At 33.7% G+C, this 18,689-nt stretch overlaps 1 protein-coding gene across 1 annotated transcript; it reads left to right on the forward strand.

Moving 5' to 3' along the window:
* Positions 1-2,248: 2,248 nt before the first annotated feature.
* On the forward strand, positions 2,249-7,940 carry LOC129216738 (ATP synthase subunit s, mitochondrial-like; the record flags this gene model as incomplete). The annotated part of the gene is made up of 2 exons (XM_054850958.1): positions 2,249-2,275; positions 7,401-7,940. Coding segments are annotated over 2 exons (567 nt in total), but the record flags the coding sequence as incomplete, so codon positions are not given.
* Positions 7,941-18,689: the final 10,749 nt, after the last annotated feature.

The raw sequence follows: 18,689 nt of genomic DNA on the forward strand, positions 1-18,689 counted from the left end.
AACAAACTTCTACGTTGTTTTGAAATCTTGAATCACAGAATACTCAACGAACTTTTTTTTTTTTTTGAGATGAGTTTGAGTCGGGCTGTGGCCCATTTCAACCTTAATCAGCAAAGAAAAGCTCAAAGAAGGCAGGAAACCGTTCTTGAATCCAATTTAAGAGAGTTGTATTCTCTGATTCGCTGCCGATAATTTTTAGCGGCTGGGGAATTTTCAGTCAGCAGTTCCTTCAACAGATCAGGTGCGTCACACAATGCCGGTAACCGCACCTTTCCGTCATGGCAACATTTAGTATATTTATTTGCAGTATTACGCTCTTTCTGCCAATAAAGAGCACCACAAAATTCGCATTCTTCACACATTGCTCCACAATCATGTTCATCGGCAATGTTGTTTTGAACGCGTAGGCGCTTTGAGCGTCGTCTATTCTCTGCTTCAGTACGACAGTTCAGTTCAAAATGAATAACCGAGAAAGAATTTACTTTATTCCTTTTATTCTCAGCTGAAAGGTTTCGCCAAATTTGTTTAGGGTTATAGTAGTTTTAGTATTGTGCAAGCAAAGTAGCCTTGGCGAGTTTTCGCGTTTTTAGTTAAACCATTTTTTGTTCGTGACGTGGCAAGGATTCAGAATAACAACAAGAAGGACAAACGTTTGAGAAAATATGTTTGGTGCTCTCTGAGCCTGTTTTTAGTCATGGCCAGCTCTATGTGGCATTATCAAGAACAAGATCTTTTGAAGCAGTGTCAGTTGTGGCTCCCAAACGGGACATTTTTAATTGTGTATATGAGGAAGTTTTCTCAGATTAGAATATATAAGAGTGTAAATATGTAAATATATAAGAGTGTAAATAATGTAAATACATCCCTCGGGGGAGCCTGTAACCCCTAGAGGGCGCGTCCCCAGGTGGCGGATAGGGGAATGCCTTCATTGGTTTTCCAATGGGTGGTAGAAGGGAAATAAAATACCTTCCGCGGACCAACAGGTAGAAGTGCAATCTCTCCAAAGCAATGACAGACACTTTTGTATCTATAATGGTAAAGTTGTGCACATTGCCAAGGCAGTCATCTTACATACAGCAAAGTTAAACTGTCGAAAATCTGGCTAAAGCAGACAAATTAACATTATGAACGTAATTTTCATATTGGTTAAATGGATGGTGACCTAAATGCAATTACCAACTTTAATTTTTACGGAAAATTTTAGCTAGGCTAATGTATTGGCATACAGCGAGCGAGCGAAGCGAGCATGGATCGCGAAGCGATCCACAGGGAACTGCGTAAGCAGTTCCGGGGGTTGGCGAGCGATAGCGAGCAGGGGGCGATAGCCCCCTAGTTTTTTAAATATGACGTTTTGGCTAAGCAATGGAATTTTGAAAGCGGTGTATTTTTTCCCCTATGTTTTACTTTATTTCTTAATTTATTTCTGAACTAGCTGCGTGCCCGGCGTTGCACGGGCTACCTAAAAAATGTAAGAGCAGTCCAGTTGATGCTTTTGTAGTACACTGACACTAGTTTCTAACGCGTTAAGGAATAAATAAATGCGCGTAAAGCAAGGTTTGCAAAACACCAGTAAAACATATTTTTGCCAAAACACCTCATCAACGTTAATAATCGTTATCAATGATACAAGTTATGAGTACATTTTCAGTCAGCACAAAAGGGGAAAATATATGCATTATCAACTATAATCTTTACTCACGTTAAACTGAATTACATCTGATAGACTATATCGGAAATATTTATGCACAATAACAATCCGCTTTTTACATAAAATAGTCTACTACCCGGCGTTGCCCGGGTGTTTATTAATGCAACATACCACTCAGATAAATATTTGGATGGATTCTATCCACATGGTCGTACAAGAGTTACATCAATCCGTTTTCCAGGTACAAACCCTCAAAGAACTCAAATAACTTGTAAATCACTCATTTACTTTACGACGTGCACGGTCCTCCTCGAAAATGAAAGTTATGTCATGTGACGCGTATTTAACAATCAGGCTTGAACAAAAAAAAAAAAAAAAACAGCAAAATTTTGCTGCAGATTACGGCAAAATAATCGAAAAGTAAACAACTTAAACACCCTGATTACAGGAAAAGCCTTAAAACAAAAGCCTAATTTTATTTCTTTATATTCGAGAAAAAAAAATGGCAACAGATCTTTCATCTCAATGATTTTCTTCACCGCTATACATTTTAATAAAAGCGTTCATCCGGAAAGTTGAGATGAAGCACTGAATAATAATTTGAATGGAGGAAAGCCTTCGAAAAATATGGATTTTATTTTGAAATCTAAGAGTCATAATTAATAATTTTTAATTGATATCTCCGCTAATTATTATCGGAGGATTATGTTAAATAGCCAAACATGAAGACGGGAAGATGACGAATCCATCGATACCTGGTTCGATGGTCAGTTCACTGTCGTTCGGGAGAAGAAGCTTGGACATAGATAGATAGATAGATAGATAGATACTCAGATTTTATATGTATAAGACTAGCTGCGTGCCCGGCGTTGCACGGGCTACCTAAAAAATGTAAGAGCAGTCCAGTTGATGCTTTTGTAGTACACTGACACTAGTTTCTAACGCGTTAAGGAATAAATAAATGCGCGTAAAGCAAGGTTTGCAAAACACCAGTAAAACATATTTTTGCCAAAACACCTCATCAACGTTAATAATCGTTATCAATGATACAAGTTATGAGTACATTTTCAGTCAGCACAAAAGGGGAAAATATATGCATTATCAACTATAATTTTTACTCACGTTAAACTGAATTACATCTGATAGACTATATCGGAAATATTTATGCACAATAACAATCCGCTTTTTACATAAAATAGTCTACTACCCGGCGTTGCCCGGGTGTTTATTAATGCAACATACCACTCAGATAAATATTTGGATGGATTCTATCCACATGGTCGTACAAGAATTACATCAATCCGTTTTCCAGGTACAAACCCTCAAAGAACTCAAATAACTTGTAAATCACTCATTTACTTTACGACGTGCACGGTCCTCCTCGAAAATGAAAGTTATGCCATGTGACGCGTATTTAACAATCAGGCTTGAACAAAAAAAAAAAAAAAAAACAGCAAAATTTTGCTGCAGATTACGGCAAAATAATCGAAAAGTAAACAACTTAAACACCCTGATTACAGGAAAAGCCTTAAAACAAAAGCCTAATTTTATTTCTTTATATTCGAGAAAAAGAAATGGCAACAGATGTTTCTTTTCAATGATTTTCTTCACGCTGTAAATTTTAATAAAAGCGTTCATCCGGAAAGTTGAGTTGAAGCACTGAATAATAATTTGAATGGAGGAAAGCCTTCGAAAAATAGGGATTTGATTTTGAAATCTAAGAGTCATAATTAAAAGTTTTTAATTGATATCTCCGCTAATTATTATCGGAGGATTATGTTAAATAGCCAAACATGAAGACGGGAGGATTACGAATCCATCGATACCTGGTTCGATGGTCAGTTCACTGTCGTTCGGGAGAAGAAGCTTGGACATAGATAGATAGATAGATAGATAGATACTCAGATTTTATATGTATAAGACTAGCTGCGTGCCCGGCGTTGCACGGGCTACCTAAAAAATGTAAGAGCAGTCCAGTTGATGCTTTTGTAGTACACTGACACTAGTTTCTAACGCGTTAAGGAATAAATAAATGCGCGTAAAGCAAGGTTTGCAAAACACCAGTAAAACATATTTTTGCCAAAACACCTCATCAACGTTAATAATCGTTATCAATGATACAAGTTATGAGTACATTTTCAGTCAGCACAAAAGGGGAAAATATATGCATTATCTATAATCTTTACTCACGTTAAACTGAATTACATCTGATAGACTATATCGGAAATATTTATGCACAATAACAATCCGCTTTTTACATAAAATAGTCTACTACCCGGCGTTGCCCGGGTGTTTATTAATGCAACACACCACTCAGTTAAATATTTGGATGGATTCTATCCACATGGTCGTACAAGAATTACATCAATCCGTTTTCCAGGTACAAACCCTCAAAGAACTCAAATAACTTGTAAATCACTCATTTACTTTACGACGTGCACGGTCCTCCTCGAAAATGAAAGTTATGTCATGTGACGCGTATTTAACAATCAGGCTTGAACAAAAAAAAAAAAACAGCAAAATTTTGCTGCAGATTACAGCAAAATAATCGAAAAGTAAACAACTTAAACACCCTGATTACAGGAAAAGCCTTAAAACAAAAGCCTAATTTTATTTCTTTATATTCGAGAAAAAGAAATGGCAACAGATCTTTCATCTCAATGATTTTCTTCACGCTGTAAAATTTTAATAAAAGCGTTCATCCGGAAAGTTGAGTTGAAGCACTGAATAATAATTTGAATGGAGGAAAGCCTTCGAAAAATAGGGATTTTATTTTGAAATCTAAGAGTCATAATTAATAGTTTTTAATTGATATCTCCGCTAATTATTATCGGAGGATTATGTTAAATAGCCAAACATGAAGACGGGAAGATGACGAATCCATCGATACCTGGTTCGATGGTCAGTTCACTGTCGTTCGGGAGAAGAAGCTTGGACATAGATAGATAGATAGATAGATAGATACTCAGATTTTATATGTATAAGACTAGCTGCGTGCCCGGCGTTGCACGGGCTACCTAAAAAATGTAAGAGCAGTCCAGTTGATGCTTTTGTAGTACACTGACACTAGTTTCTAACGCGTTAAGGAATAAATAAATGCGCGTAAAGCAAGGTTTGCAAAACACCAGTAAAACATATTTTTGCCAAAACACCTCATCAACGTTAATAATCGTTATCAATGATACAAGTTATGAGTACATTTTCAGTCAGCACAAAAGGGGAAAATATATGCATTATCAACTATAATCTTTACTCACGTTAAACTGAATTACATCTGATAGACTATATCGGAAATATTTATGTACAATGACAATCCGCTTTTTACATAAAATAGTCTACTACCCGGCGTTGCCCGGGTGTTTATTAATGCAACATACCACTCAGATAAATATTTGGATGGATTCTATCCACATGGTCGTACAAGAATTACATCAATCCGTTTTCCAGGTACAAACCCTCAAAGAACTCAACTTGTAAATCACTCATTTACTTTACGACGTGCACGGTCCTCCTCGAAAATGAAAGTTATGTCATGTGACGCGTATTTAACAATCGAGCTTGAACAACAACAAAAAAAAAAACAGCAAAATTTTGCTGCAGATTACGGCAAAATAATTCGGAACTCCAGCGCTCGAATACGCTACCTTGCGGTGATTTACAAAACTGCAAATGAAGCGTTCCACGTGTGTCTGTTGACGTAAACACAGGCAGTTTGTTCTGAGTATTTATTAACGCAATCGATGTGTCTTAGATTGCTTTCAGCTACAGAAATTAATTCGTCACTTAGTAGTATTCTCGAGCTTCTCAAAATAATGTTAGTTTTCATTATTTCCTTAATAATTGGTAAAAGCGAAAATACTGGATTAACAAACTTGGATAACGTTATACAAGGTAAAAAATTTTATTGTTTTGTATGAATTCGTAAGAATATGGGTTTTTTTTTAAATCTTAAATTAATTAAACTTACCATATTTTACAGCAGCATTTAGTTGGAATGGACAGTATGCAAAATATTTTCTTGAATATATTATCGTAGAACAAAATGAATAACCGAGAAAGAATTTACTTTATTCCTTTTATTCTCAGCTGAAAGGTATCGCCAAATTTGTTTAGGGTTATATAGTTTTGGTATTGTGCGAGCAAAGTAGCCTTGGCGAGATTTCGCGTTTTTAGTTAAACCATTTTTAATTTTTATCATGAGTGGAATAAAATGGTAGTAAGATTACAGAATTCGATAAGTGAAAGGAAATAATGGTCAATCAACTGAAAAGAAAACTACCACCATATATCCGTGAGAATTTTGTTGATGATTTGCATAACATGACACAATTAAATCGTAACTCAGAAATTAGAAAAATCGAAACAGAAAATTTTTAAATTAACCGATTCGGGAATTCAAGAGAAATAACTCAGCTACAAATGGAAAACAAGGGCTAGCCAAAGCAAAGCAAAGAAGTATCATCTTCTTTTAGTAATAATTTGTAATGTCATATTAAATTTTCTAGCATTAATTGTTATTCTTGTCAGGCCACAATTATTATTTAGTTTTATCAAGAATTGATAAATATCGAATTCAACATCGTGAAAATGGCTGCTTAGAACTATGAACTACGTACTTTGCATTAATGTTTGACGTTTAGTAATGCTTCTTGAATTCTCATTTCTTTCTACGTGGGCCAGAATATCCACAAGACTTTGAAAATGAATTTAAAAAGAATAAAGCGAAACAATCATACGTACGAACAAAAATCACAACACTTTTAGCATTTTCTTCGTTACCATGTGCGTTTGTTTTAGTTTTCAATTCCGCCATTAGACAGTGACTTCAGTGCCCCCTATAGTTCGTTGGAGTTGCGAATCGAAAAGTAAACAACTTAAACACCCTGATTACAGGAAAAGCCTTAAAACAAAAGTCTAATTTTATTTCTTTATATTCGAGAAAAAGAAATGGCAACAGATCTTTCATCTCAATGATTTTCTTCACGCTGTAAATTTTAATAAAAGCGTTCATCCGGAAAGTTGAGCTGAAGCACTGAATAATAATTTGAATGGAGGAAAGCCTTCGAAAAATAGTGATTTGATTTTGAAATCTAAGAGTCATAATTAAAAGTTTTCAATTGATATCTCCGCTAATTATTATCGGAGAATTATGTTAAATAGCCAAACATGAAGACGGGAGGATTACGAATCCATCGATACCTGGTTCGATGGTCAGTTCACTGTCGTTCGGGAGAAGAAGCTTGGACATAGATAGATAGATAGATAGATAGATAGATACTCAGATTTTATATGTATAAGATAATCGATTTTTCTATTCAAGTATTTTGGTGGCAGCAGTTTGCTATTGGTCCGCACAAATATTTATATTTTCCATTTTCGAATTTTTTTTTACTACTTAACTCCGTATTGATCTCATATAGTTATTTTTATCAACATACTGTTTCGAATGTAAACTAATTGAACTGATGCATGTAAATTATTAGGCACTGCCTTTTTTAGAAAATACTGGAAAACCTTCTAAACTTTCATCAAACAAATCATCCAGTCCATCTTTCTGAAAAATGCATTTTTGAGGTATTGCTAATAGATTGAAACCTGATTAAGGCAGCAAACTTTTTTTGAAAGTAATGCACAAATTTTCACCGAAGATCTAAATTGTTTCATTATTAGTTTAAGTTTTTAAGGTGAGGGAAAAGAAAAACAAACAAGCTATTTTCAGAATATGTTTCCTAGCTTTGCGGCCAGAATCTACAATAGATATTTTTGGAAATGGGCTAGTACAATGTTTAACAAAGTCGACTATAGCAGGATAAAAACGATTGGACCGGACCATGCAGCTGCTGAATGGCTGTTGATGTGTGGGGCAAGAGTGCAATACCGGAGCGGAACGGACTGGATAACTGACTTTTCCGAACTTCAGAAAGAATTCAGCAAACCCGATAATTACATTCAAGCTATTGATGCATCTGAGTCCAATATCATGCATATGGGATTTGAATACTTGAATGGATTGAGACATATAGAATCGATCAAATTTTATAAGTGTTTGTATGTAGAGGATATTTGTATGAAGAAACTTTCTGCTGTAAGAGATTCTTTAAATGACTTGCAATTGGTGAGTTGTGGAAATGTTACTGATGCAGGAATTTTGTCCATTGCTTCTCTTAAAAATTTGAAAACGCTCAATTTATTCGATCTTCCTAGTGTAAAAGACAAGACAAAATGCTATTGGATCCTCCAGAAAGAACTTCCAAATTGCAAAATACAATTTGCTGGTGGAGAAAACCGATAAGTCGTCTAAATTTAAAAATATGTGTTTCTTTAAGGATACTTAGGGAAAATTTCGGGTTGTTATTTTGTATGTTCCAATGAAATAATTCATGTATGATGAATATATCATAGCAAAAATGTTTTGCTCGTGTTTTTTTGACTCCCACGGAATAATTTAGATGATAAAAACTAGTAATAAGTTAGGATTTAGCTTATTTCTGACTGTTTCGATAGTTATGATTCTGAAGCTGTGGCCCGATTTTCGGCAATAATGATTTCGTTTTGTTAACAACAACATTGTCAAAAAAAACAAGATTTTGGGATTAAAAAGTTTGGTGGCAGTGTAAAAACAAAATCAGCAGTATCTACAATCGAAATCCTCCTTTATTACATTTCCTCGCAGCCAAAAGAAAAAAAAAATCGTTTCCTTCGCCAACTGTGACTTTTCTTAATTGTAATAACAGACAGAAGAAACACAGCATAAATGAACAAAAATCAGCAGACATTTATCATACAAAATTCAGAATTTTAAATATATATATAACTAGCAAAAATACCCGGCGTTGCCTGGGTCAGTAATAATTATTAGAAAAAATCGTTACTTGCTTTTGTTTTCTGCTTTAAGTGAAAGAATTTAAAACACATCTATTTGAAGTGACTAAAAGTCGAGTTTCTTCCTTACCCATAAAACTAAAATAGCAATAAGTATAAAGAACAAAGTAGTATTGATTTAGAAACGAAAGCACTATATTTAAGCATATACAAATTTAAAAAACATGAAATTAATCTTCTCATGTTTAAAAAGATTAATCTGTTGATACTTTTTTTTAACATGGAGTCTAAAACCTTCTCTGTATGGCTAATGAAGTACGAAGTGATTAAAAAAAAGTAGCTGCGCTCGTAATCCCCTTATACTTGCTTTAGTTATTTCGGGAAATTTCAATCATTGTGGCTCTTGGTGCGATTTTACCGAATTTGCGAAAGTCGTTTCGGGGTACCTTCGATGATGCTCCCCCATTCTTTCCTTACTTTGTAAAACTATATGATATTAATTTTCGTTACAGAGATATCGTCGCCAAATGCTGAGATATTTTTGGTCACCATAAAATGGCGCTAAACAGTTTCATCCGAAATGTTACCAAAATAAGTAATAAAATTTGGTGATTGTGTGAAATTGTGCAAAAAGGAAAATTAATGGAAGTTTTTGTGCTGTTTATGGATTTGCCTAATTTAGTTGCTGGATTATTTAACACAGTAAAAAAAGTCTTTTGAAAATTCTTTGATTGGCGATATTTTGTTTACATGGTGAAAGCTGAGAAACATTATGACGTAGTCTTCGGCTTCAAAAACAGCAACGTTGAAAAAACTGCCAAATGCATCAGCTACGGAAGTCTTTCTGCAAAAATTTTGGCGATCTGCTGGTTGTTTGGATAATGAGTAAGTGTTCAATCAGCATAAATAATAATAAAAACCATTAATTACATTAAAGTTCCGTTTAAATGGAAAATCATCAGCCAAATCATGTATTATTTGCCAATTTTGTGCAAAAATCTTACTTCAAGATTTGACTTGAGAAAAGCCTTGAACAATCGCGAAAAGCAAAGAAAGTCAACAATACAACAATTGTCGCTATCGACAGGGTTTTGAGATGATACACTAAATACTGTATTGAGTTGAGGAAAGCCTTCGAACATGGATCTAAAAAGCTCACAACTCGTTTTTTATTCTACTTAGAAATTTCGAACAGGTGCCATCTTCAGCAGAAAAATCAGAGCTTTCGATGGACATATAATGTAAATATGTGCAAGTATTTTTTCATCCCAATATTGGAGAATTTATACAAAAATTGTGTTTTATTGCCCCCCTAAGGGGGTTTTGCCCCCCATAACGGAACGAAAACTACCCTATGTGTTATTCTGATGCATAAGCTATATTATTGTAAAGTTTCATCATAATCCGTTCAGTAGTTTTTGCGTGAAAGAGTAACAAACATATATCCATACATCCATACATCCATACAGACAAACTTTCGCATATATAATATTAGTAAGATAGAGGTTAATGTGAAGCGTGCATACAAAATACCTTTTTTTCGTATGTCTTTTCTTCCATAAGCTCCCTTATTTTGCATTGAAACTCCCAGAAACACGAGTAACTCAGATTGTAACCCAGGAACACGAGTCTGATAGATTACAGAAGTCGCCAGAGGACAAGCTTAAAATCGATAAAATGTAAATTAATCTGATAACTAAATAAAGAAAGCCATTAAATACAATCTAACCCTCGTCCCCCCATTACTGTCGAAAATATATTTATTTCTCGCCAGGAACGGCCAGATGCATCCAGAACATTTTTCTGTAGTATCTTCTTTTCGGAATGAAATATTATATTTTATGAGCATGCTGCAATTTCGCCAAATCTCCAGCAGATGTGTGGTATTGCGGTCGTTTGGCAATTAACAATGGATTTGGAGCTCTATTTCACATTTTAATGTAGATGAATGTATTCAATTGCAAAAATAGAAAACTAAATTAAATAAAAAGATGTTTTTTTTTATTTGGTGGACACAGTTACGAAAACATGGGTCGTGACGAGCGTTCAAAAATCTTGGCGCAACAGTAATTACAAAAGTTGCATTTAAGTAAAATTTCCGTCAAATCAATTTTGGTAAAAATATCATTAAATATTACAAAGTATTAAAGTTAAAAATAATTCGCCAAATAAATGAAACAAAACGCTCATCCAAATTAAAAGTTCTACTAAAATGTAAAATTAATCCGCCAAATGCATTTTTTATCTGCAGTCTCGCCAAGCGACTAAGTTACTGGCGGCTCACTTTAAGTTTTTATGGAACGTTTTATTTATTTATTTATTTATTTATTTATTTATTTATTTATTTTGTGTGTGTGTGTGTGTGTGTGTTTTAGGATAAATGATGCTTTTATGAATTATTGGAAGGCTAATGACCTTATTTTAATGGTGACAATGGGGAGCATTGTTCTTATTTAATAGGTGTTTTATTTATGCTATTGGTTCTTTACCTAGTGATGAAATTTTCGGAGCTAATCCTGACGGAGATTTTCAAAGGGAGGTCAATGTTATTTGAAAACGCTGCTATCTTTATTCAAGTGGGGTTTAGGGAATGCTTTTCTTTCCCTAATGTAAAGTTTTGTATCCTATTTATTCTTCTCATTTAAATGGGAGTTTTTTTTAAAAAAAACTGTTGTACTTACTCTGATTTAAACGAAGTTTTTACTCCTATATTTTTGGCATTTCAAACCTGACCGTTAATCTATATCTATATACATAAATGTCTACTTCTGTGGGGATGTCCGGGGTAAACTTCAAAACTACTGGACGGATTTTAACCATTTTTTTCACCATAAATAGCTACATTATTAGGCAGCAACTTAGGCTATAATTTATTCCTTAAAAACTTAGTTTAAAAAAGTTATGGTGGAAAACAGTAAATTTCATGTAATTTCCCCATATTATGATTAAATATAAAACCCATTGTTACAAAAATTCGTTGCCAACAACAGCAATATTAAAAGTAATCATAATGAAAATTTTGAATCAAGGCTTCTCCGGAGCAAACATGAGTTTAAAGTCATTTAAACAGTTGGAAACTATTTTTTGCACACTTAGGTAAACATAGTAGAGAGCTTTTTTTCTTTATTTTTGTGAGTGTGTGTACTATTTAATTAAATAAAACGCACGGTTTTTTTTAGTGATCTTTTTTTTTGTTTGTTCATATTTTGGAAATTCTTCAAATTTTTATGTGCTTAAATTCGTGCTTTCGTTTCTAAATGAATACTCGTTCGTTATTTATACTCATTGCTATTTTACTTTTATGAGTAAGGAAGAAGCTTGATTTTTAAACACGTCAAAGTGGTGTGTTTTGAGTTCTTTTAGTTAAAACAGAAAACGCGAAAGAAAGTAGAGATTGTTTCTCACAATTATTACTGACCCTGGCAACGCCGGGTATTTTTGGAAGTAGATGGCTACTTCTGTATGTAAGTATGTCCGGGGTAAGCTTCACATCTACAGGACCGATTTTAACCATTTTTTCACCATAGATAGCTACATTATCAGGAAACAACATAAGCTATAATTTATTCCAAAAAAAAAAAATAGTTTAAAAAAAGTTATGATGGAAAACAGTACATTTCATGTAATTTCCCTATTAAATGACTAAATATAAAACCCATTGTTACAAAAATTCGTTGCCTTAAAACAGCAATATTAATAGTAATCCTAATGAAAATTTTGAATCAAGGCTTCTCTGGAGCAAGCATGAAATTTATTGCTTTCTTAGAATTTTTATCCTCATCTATGCCAATAATAGATACCGGGACTAAGACAACTGAAGACAACTCCTCCACTTCTACCCTCAATGGTTACAAGACCTTCTCGGTTTTATTGAGAGAGGTGGAGGGACTTTCCAACGCCATCCAACCTAGAAACCCGGAACAACAGCTGACTTGATTGAAATTTTGACAAAATACAGTAACACCATCAAATTCAACATTTTGCGTACAAAATAAGGTTGATTGCAATTTGAAGAAAAACATATAAATGATTTTTTTTTTTTAAGTACAGCTTTGAAGAGAAAATGATGTTACTTTCAAAAACATAAGTGATAAGGAGAATGAATTATAAAATGATCAAAAGTTATTTAACATTTTAGAAACAACATTTTCAAAAAACAGTTTTGGGTAAAGATAAGAATGATTAAAAATATACTGCTGCAGTAACAAAAACATGATACCGAGACTAAATAAAAATACAATGGATTTTGGCCACAGTTAGAAAATAGAAAGTTTTAGCATCATTTATTGTCAGCAAAAATATCTCAGTATTTGACGACAATATCTCATTAACGAAAATTAGTTACAGACAGTTTTACAAAGTAAGGAAGGGGAGCATTATCCAAAGCATCCCAAAACGATTACCAACCACAAATTTGGTAAAATTTTAAATCGCACCATGAACCAATAATAATTAAAATTTGCCAAAATAACTAAGGCAAGTATAGTGGGATTACGGGCAGCTACATTTTTTTTTAAAACCGTTTGTATTTCAATAGCCATATAGAAAAAGTTTTACACTATGTTCAAAAAAAAAAAAAAAGAAGAAGAAATTTTTACTGATAAATCTTTTTAAACAAGTGAAATTTCATATTTTGGAAATTCTTCAAATTTTTATATGCATAAATGTCGTGCTTTCGTTTCTAGCTGAATACTATTTCGTTCTTTATACCTACTGCTGTTTTACTTTTATGGGTAAGGAAGAAGCTCGATTTTGAACCACATCAAAGCGGGGTGTTTTGAGTTCTTTTAGTTAAAACAGAAAACGAATGAAAGTAGCGAGTGTTTCACCCAATAATTACTGACCCATGCAACGCCGGGTATTTTTGCTAGTGTCATTAGTAAACTGTTGACTTCCTTTTGATGAAGATTCTGAAGGTTTGATGAAGTTCTTACTCTAATGCGACATTTTAGGAATTGTATTATGATTAGAATTTTTTTGCAGTGACTGTTGACTCTATTTTGGGTGTGTTATCGCTGTGTTTTTTCTTATTTATTCAGAAGGGAAATGAGTCATGTTATCTCCCATCCTTTTTGCGGCAAAAAGCTATGCAATTATATAGATAGCCGGCGTAGAACTGGACACCATCCAATGGAATCAGATTTTAAGGCAAATGTTGACTTTATTTAAGATCTGTTGACCGAATTCGAATGGGAATTTTTAAGGACTGCCCGCGATAACTTCATTTCTACTCCTATATGTTTTCCTGATTTATATTGGGCAGGGGTTTTTTTTTTTTTTTTTTTTTTTTTTTGTAATTATTTGACTTCTGCTAGTGTTAAGCATTACCTGAGTCGATCTACATCAACGCGAACGAAACCGCAGGTAAAAGCTAGTAACAGTCTGCCCACGAATGACATGGAATTGGCATACGTCCAGTTAATACGAGTCTATCTGAATGAGGTAGAACAGTAAAACTTTTTGATGCACATGCTCAGTTAATTTCACTGTGAACGTGCCTAATTTAGCGGCTAACATACATCTGCAAAAACTGGCTTCCCTGAAAACTAACAGATGTGTCCATTTCCGCCTGTAAACCAGATGTTTGCCTTTCCATTTCATCGGTGGTCAGACTGTACATAATAACGCAGCACGTCGAAGTGCTACAAATATCTTGCAGAAATCCTCATATAAATAACAGCCAATGATCGAGTAACCCGCGTTTCAAAAATGAAACTCGTGCCACGGCCGGCATGATAATTTGATAGTATGTTTTGTTTTGGTAATGTTTAACATGCAAGGAAAGGCTTTACTGTGCCAAAGCTAAAGATGAAAACCGGAAAATTTTGGGAAAAAAATGAAAAAAAAAAGTTTTCTTCCGAAGGGGTATATTTTCACTCTGGAGAAATTGAAAAAATGATTTTTTTCAACTTTTCCGGGAGTTTTAATTGAAATTTTGAGCTAAAAGTGATTTGATAATTCTCATACTTAAAGTCTGATGCAATTTCCTCCCCTCCCCCAACCCTTGTATGTGAAAATACTGTCTAACTTTGATAATGCAAGTTGTTGTATAAGGATATAATTTGTATATCGATCAAAAAACATTTAATACTTTTTGCAAAAAAAATTAAACTAATATTCTTAGTGAAGAATTTAGTTTCCTTCTTCATAAAACAAACAAGCATAATTTCAATCACAGAACTATGTTTCTTCTGACTTTGCGAACCAAGTACAGAGTGCGGAAAAAAAGCCAGGACAAGTAATTTTCCATGTAACGTCATTAAAAATAAATTTATTAACAAAATACAAAAAATAAAAGAAATGAGAAGACCTTTAGTAATCAATAAATTAATTGGTTTCAAACTGGCCGCCTTTTGAAGTAAGACAGAGGTGCAACTGCTGAGTGAAATTTTCATTCAAGGGCCGCAAGTCCTTTAATCAATCCTATTACCTATAAAGCAATTGGTTTAGAGATTCATAACTTTTGTCTAGTTTAGGGTAGACCTTTGACTCTAAAATAGACAATAAGTGTAATAAATGGGGTTAATCGAATATAGGTCTATCGAATAGAGCTTCCACTCTAAAGAAGATATCATGTCAAAAACAATAGTATTGTCTTTTTGGTCATATGAACTGGTGTGGAGTCGAATTAAAATGTACAGTCTGCATTGATGTGATGAAGTGCTCTTGGGTCCGAAAATACAACAGTTTCTAAAATATCCTTCTGGTACACTTTTTGATTCATTTTATGGCCCTCCATCCACAAAAAAAAAAAAAAAAAAAAAAAAACAGATTTTTTTTCTCGCCTGTGCTGATTCCATCACAGACAAATCCTGACGCCGGATTTTGGCGATGATCAACATTTTCTAAGGTGCTTGGAGTGTCTACAGACCAAATCCTATTGTTCTGAGGGTTATGAGCTGGTTGAACTGTAAATCAATGAAAGTTATCCTTCCAGCGTGGACTTGTGGCCCGTCTCAAACGTTTCTGGCATCTTTGGGGTCATACGAATGCAGTAATTTTTTGAACTCGTAAAACTTCTGCTTGAGCTGTTTTTGCAGTTAGTCGCACGTATCGGTAACAAATTCCCGTCACACGACCGACTTCTCTCGTGGAAACTCAAGAACTTCATTTAACTAACTTTTTGATAACCTGACGATTAACTGAAATGTTCAATGTCCGTTTTTGTACACTTTCCTGGCATTGACTATCATTTCCAAGCCACTTGAAACGGTATACAGCATCAAATACAGTTTGCCGAGGCACAACAAGCAAACGAACTGTCGTTCACTTGGTTTAACAACTTTTAAAAAGCAGGTATTTGCTTAAAATTGTAAGAAAACCGAAAAACAATACACAAACTAAGAATATATTTTAAATTATTTTCCTAACAAAGTGAAAAACAGAAATAAATACGACACTCATGAAAAATAAATTACTTTATTTCTGTTGATTATGCAATCTTCGTCCGAGATTCACCCCCCCCCCCTCCCGCACCCTGTATACTGCCGTGCTTTGCACAAAAGTGGAATCTGCAGTTAAAGCTGATATATTGTGTTTTAAAGTTTGGCTCTTCCATATACTTGTGATTCAGAGAGATATCTTTTTTTTTTCTTAAATACTCGTAGTTCCTGATCAAATGACCCAAAAACATTTTATTTATGAAATAAAGTACGAAACAGAGAAATACGTGGTTATAATAACTAAGTTATGTTCAAAAGTGTAGGTATGACTACTTTTACTACTGTGCTTAACACGGCCGTGTGAATAAACTGAAACTCCATTTTATGTTTTGATTCAGCTTTATAAACCACTAGCAAAATTTCCCGGCGTTGCCTGGGTTAGCAATAACTATGAGAAACAATTGTTACTTACATTTGTTTTCTGTTTTAAGTGAAAGAACTTAAAACACACCTTTTTGACGTGGTTTAAAATCTAGCTTCTTCCTTACTCATAAAACTAAAGTAGCAGTAAGTAAAAAGAGCGAAATAGTATTCATTTAGAAACGAAAACACGAAAGCGTATACAACTTTGAAGAATTTCCGAAATATGAAATTAAACTTCACATGTTTAAAAAGATTTATCAGTTAATACTTTTTTTTTTTTACATGGAGTCTTACCTTCTCTATGTCTATTGAAGAATGAACTGTTTAAAAAAATGTAGCCGCGCGCCCGTGATCCCCTTAAACTTGCTTTAGTTATTTTGGAAAAATTGAATTATTGTGGGTTCTAGGTGCGATTTAAAATATTACCGAATTTACGGAAATCGTTTTGGGATACCTTGGATAATGCTCCCCCTCCTTACTTTTTAAAACGGTATGTTACTAATTTTTGTTAAAGAGATATTGTCGCCATATGCTAAAATACTTTTGGTCACCATAAAATGGCGCTAAACAATTTCATCCGTAATGTTTCCAAAATAAGTAGTAAAATTTGGCGTTGGTTTGAATTTGTGCACAAAGTCACATTAATGGAAGTTTTTGTGCTGTGTATGGACTTGCCTAATTTAGTTGCTGGATTATTTTACAGTAGAAAAAGTTTTTAAAGATTCTTTGATTGGCGATATTTTGTTTACATTCTGAAAGCTGACAAACATTATTACACAATCTTTGGCTTCAAAAACCGCGACAGTTGAAAAAACTGCCAAATGCATCCGCTACTGAAATCTTTCTACATAAATTTTGGTGAATTTTCTGCTGTTAGATTGGATAATGATTAAGTGTCCAATCAGCACAAATAATTATAAAAAAAACCCAGTAATTACAATTGAGGTTCTGTTTAAATTGAAAATAATCTGCCAAATCTAGTTATTATTAGCCAATCTTGGGGAAAAAACGTTACTTTAAGATTTGACTTGAGAAAAGCCTCAAACAGTTAGACGAAACACAAAAATATTCAACAATTCTGGCTTTGAACTGGGAGTTGAGATGATCCACTAAAAAATGAATTGTATTGAGGAAAGCCTTCGAACATGGAACAAAAAAAGCCCATAACTCGTTTTTCATACAACTTAGAACTTTCTAACAGATGCCATCTTCAGCAGAAAAATAAGCGCTTTCGATGGACACATAATTTTAATATGTGCACGTATTTTTTAATCGTCATATTGGGGCATTTATGCAAAAATTTGGACAAATTAGAATAAAAGAGGAACTATCAATCGGATTTTTATCGAACTGATCTACAAACCTCCTCAGTACCAAAAAGAACAAACGGTGAAAGTTTCAGCCAAATCTGCCGGGTAGTTTCTGAGATCTTAGGGAACAAATTTACCAAAGTCCATTTTTATATATATAGATTACGCAGTTTTGGTTTGGGATTTCTGTTGGAAAGAAAACGAAAGACCAATTTAGTTTTGATTTGGACTTAGACTGGATTAGAAAAAATCAAAACTCAAAACTTTCATTTTCAGACAAGAAAATTACATTGTAAGAAAGGGAAATTCTACTTATTTTCTTTCAAACATGTTTGAAAGTCAAAAATTACAATTATTATTTCATGTTTCAAAGGCAATTTAAAATAGAAAATGCAATTGTTATGATTAGAAAGACCTTAGTTATTGGTTGAACGATGATTTAACTTATTTCTGGTGTTTGACCAAGAAAGCCCCCAATTATAAAACAAAAAGGTATTGTTTTTCTAATTAAACTTACCTTTATGTATATTTCTCTATTTCTATTCATAAAAAATCAATTTTTCCATTTTTTTTTCGAAAAAAAAACCAGTAAAAAGCCGGGTTTTTTTCATTGCTTCAAAATTTCCGGAAATTTTACATCTCTAGTCAAGGCTGAACTCGATCCAGTAACTTAACTGTTTTACTATTAAGACTGTCATTTCAGGGGAATAAGGAAACGAAAAAATGGTCAACAATGAACGCTACCTACTGGAGTTTAGGTTTAATCCACTGCAGTTTGGGTTAAAATTTCAACTATCAAAATGTCATCAAACAGGAATTTGTTTCGTTCAAATGTAGATGGGTAGAAGCAATTTTCACCCGGCATACCTCGACGGGCGGCTTTCTAGTATTAAAAATAATGACGAAGAGAGAAAAACTAGTCATAGAGAGAGGGATTAAAAATTTTAACCTGACTATCACTGCCGAACTGTATATAAATAAAATAATGGTCCAAGATTCCAGAAGCTAAAATGGGATATTTCATTTATGCAATTCCAATTACCGCTTGTTACAACGTAATCTATTGCAACATGATAGAAAACTAAAACTTCCATTTTAATGGAG

Source organism: Uloborus diversus, chromosome 1 (assembly GCF_026930045.1).
Source record: "Uloborus diversus isolate 005 chromosome 1, Udiv.v.3.1, whole genome shotgun sequence".
NCBI classification, from domain to species: Eukaryota; Metazoa; Arthropoda; class Arachnida; order Araneae; family Uloboridae; genus Uloborus; species Uloborus diversus.